The following is a 1,758-nucleotide window of genomic DNA, read 5'->3' as shown; positions in this document are numbered from 1 at the left end:
TCATTCTGAAGCTGTGAGATTAAACAGCTGTATCTTTCTTTCTCCCATACACGCATTTGTGACAGCAAGAATAGATTGATCCTTTGAAACACAGACGCTGTATGGATAAACCATATCTAACTTAAACGACGACAAGATCCGACCTGTTGGAGAGATCTGAACAATTGACTTTGTTTCTTCACTGCAAACCAGGATACAGTCGGATGGACCAACTGCTATACCTCTTGGTTCCTTGATCTGGTCGTCCTTGACAGCAACTGTGCTGTTGGTCGCGACGTCATATATAAAAACAGTATTCTGGAACCTATCGGCTAGTATTATCTTCTCAGTATTCCTCATATAGTTGCACACACTACCGCCTGCAGAATATTTTGTATTTGGAAAGCTGATGCTGAAATCTTTCTCTTCTCCTGACAGAGATACAATACGAACAGGCCTTGTATCACTCATAGTTCCAACAACAAAGTGTCTCTCATCTTTCATACATATAGACCCATACTTCGACGTTACCTTACTGGTCCTGATCAAAGTTATATCATTTGATTTACTGACACGTAGAAAGTCTATCTTGCACTGATTGCCACTTGTTATCGCCACTTCCTCCTCAGATACAGCAACTACACTCTGTGGCATATACGATAACTGGAATGATCCTACTTTCCGAAGCTTCTCATTGTAAATCAAACATTTCTTGTTGAAATTATCCACTGTAACTAGTCTACCGTCCGGCAGGAAATCCAGTCCCGAGTATAAGGGTTGATTGACATCATCTACAGTCTGCTTCAGATCAATGGAAGTAACTTTCGTTAATTTAATAATAGGATCTACAGGTGCGACAGATTTTTTAGCTTCAGGCAGGGGGTATTTTAATGTTAGCTTTCCTGGAACGTAATCAGAAATAGGAAGTGTTTGCAACTTTAATGTTTCGTCAAATCTAAAGGAAACGGTAGCAATCTGTAACTGTTGACATTCATTGTCCACGTCTCTGCAAAGTTCATTAGCCTGTTTTTTCATCTTCTCTTCTACTATAAACTGCTGTGATGGTGTCCCTTTCTCAGAAGCTGTATCAACCATTTCCAGTGATTTATTAACATCAGCGATATGTTTCTCGCCGCTAGATCGTTTCTTTGCCAGATCATTAGCTACTTCAGCCTGAAATGCGTCAGTTTCCATGGTAACGTACACTTCCAAGTCGTCGAAAACTTTATTTATCTCACCTCTCATTCTTTTTAGCTCCACAAATATTGCTTTGATATCTTTACTGAGTTGTTCTTGCGATGATTCAGTGTATTTTACAATCATCTCTGCCTTTGATTTTACTTTTTCCAATTTTGTCTTTAACTGGGAACCAGCAGAACGCGACTTTCCGGCAATTTTCTGTACTTCAACGACGCTATGGCATTTCCGGTGATCCACTATGGCACATGTACTGCAGCAGAGCTGGTTCTCGTCTTCACAGAAAAATTTCAACAATTCACTGTGCTGTTCACATTTGTCAACTCCTTTCATATCAAAGCAAGTTGGTTTCGATTTCACTTCTGTCGCATTCACTAACTTGTGATTTTTCATAAACGCATAAACTGTATGTGCCTTTGAACATTCATTGCACTGAAATTCGTCACAGTCTGAACAAAACACATCAGCTGTTGTTTGTAAATCCTTCCTTGAACATGGCTGACATAATAGTTGTTCTTTGCGCCCAGGAACAGCATCGTCTGAGCTGTTTTTAGCTGATTTTAACTTACTACTTTCCGCCAT

General features: G+C 39.7%; 1 protein-coding gene across 1 annotated transcript; it reads right to left on the bottom strand.

Moving 5' to 3' along the window:
* On the bottom strand, nt 1-1,758 carry LOC123556111 (E3 ubiquitin-protein ligase TRIM71-like). Its single transcript, XM_045346711.2, has one exon. The coding sequence runs from the start codon at nt 1,756-1,758 to the stop codon at nt 1-3; it is 1,758 nt and encodes a 585-aa protein (XP_045202646.2).

Source organism: Mercenaria mercenaria, chromosome 7 (genome assembly GCF_021730395.1).
Source record: "Mercenaria mercenaria strain notata chromosome 7, MADL_Memer_1, whole genome shotgun sequence".
Taxonomy (NCBI): Eukaryota; Metazoa; Mollusca; class Bivalvia; order Venerida; family Veneridae; genus Mercenaria; species Mercenaria mercenaria.
Note: the sequence above shows the minus strand (reverse complement) of the source record. Positions and strands in the feature narration are given on the sequence as shown.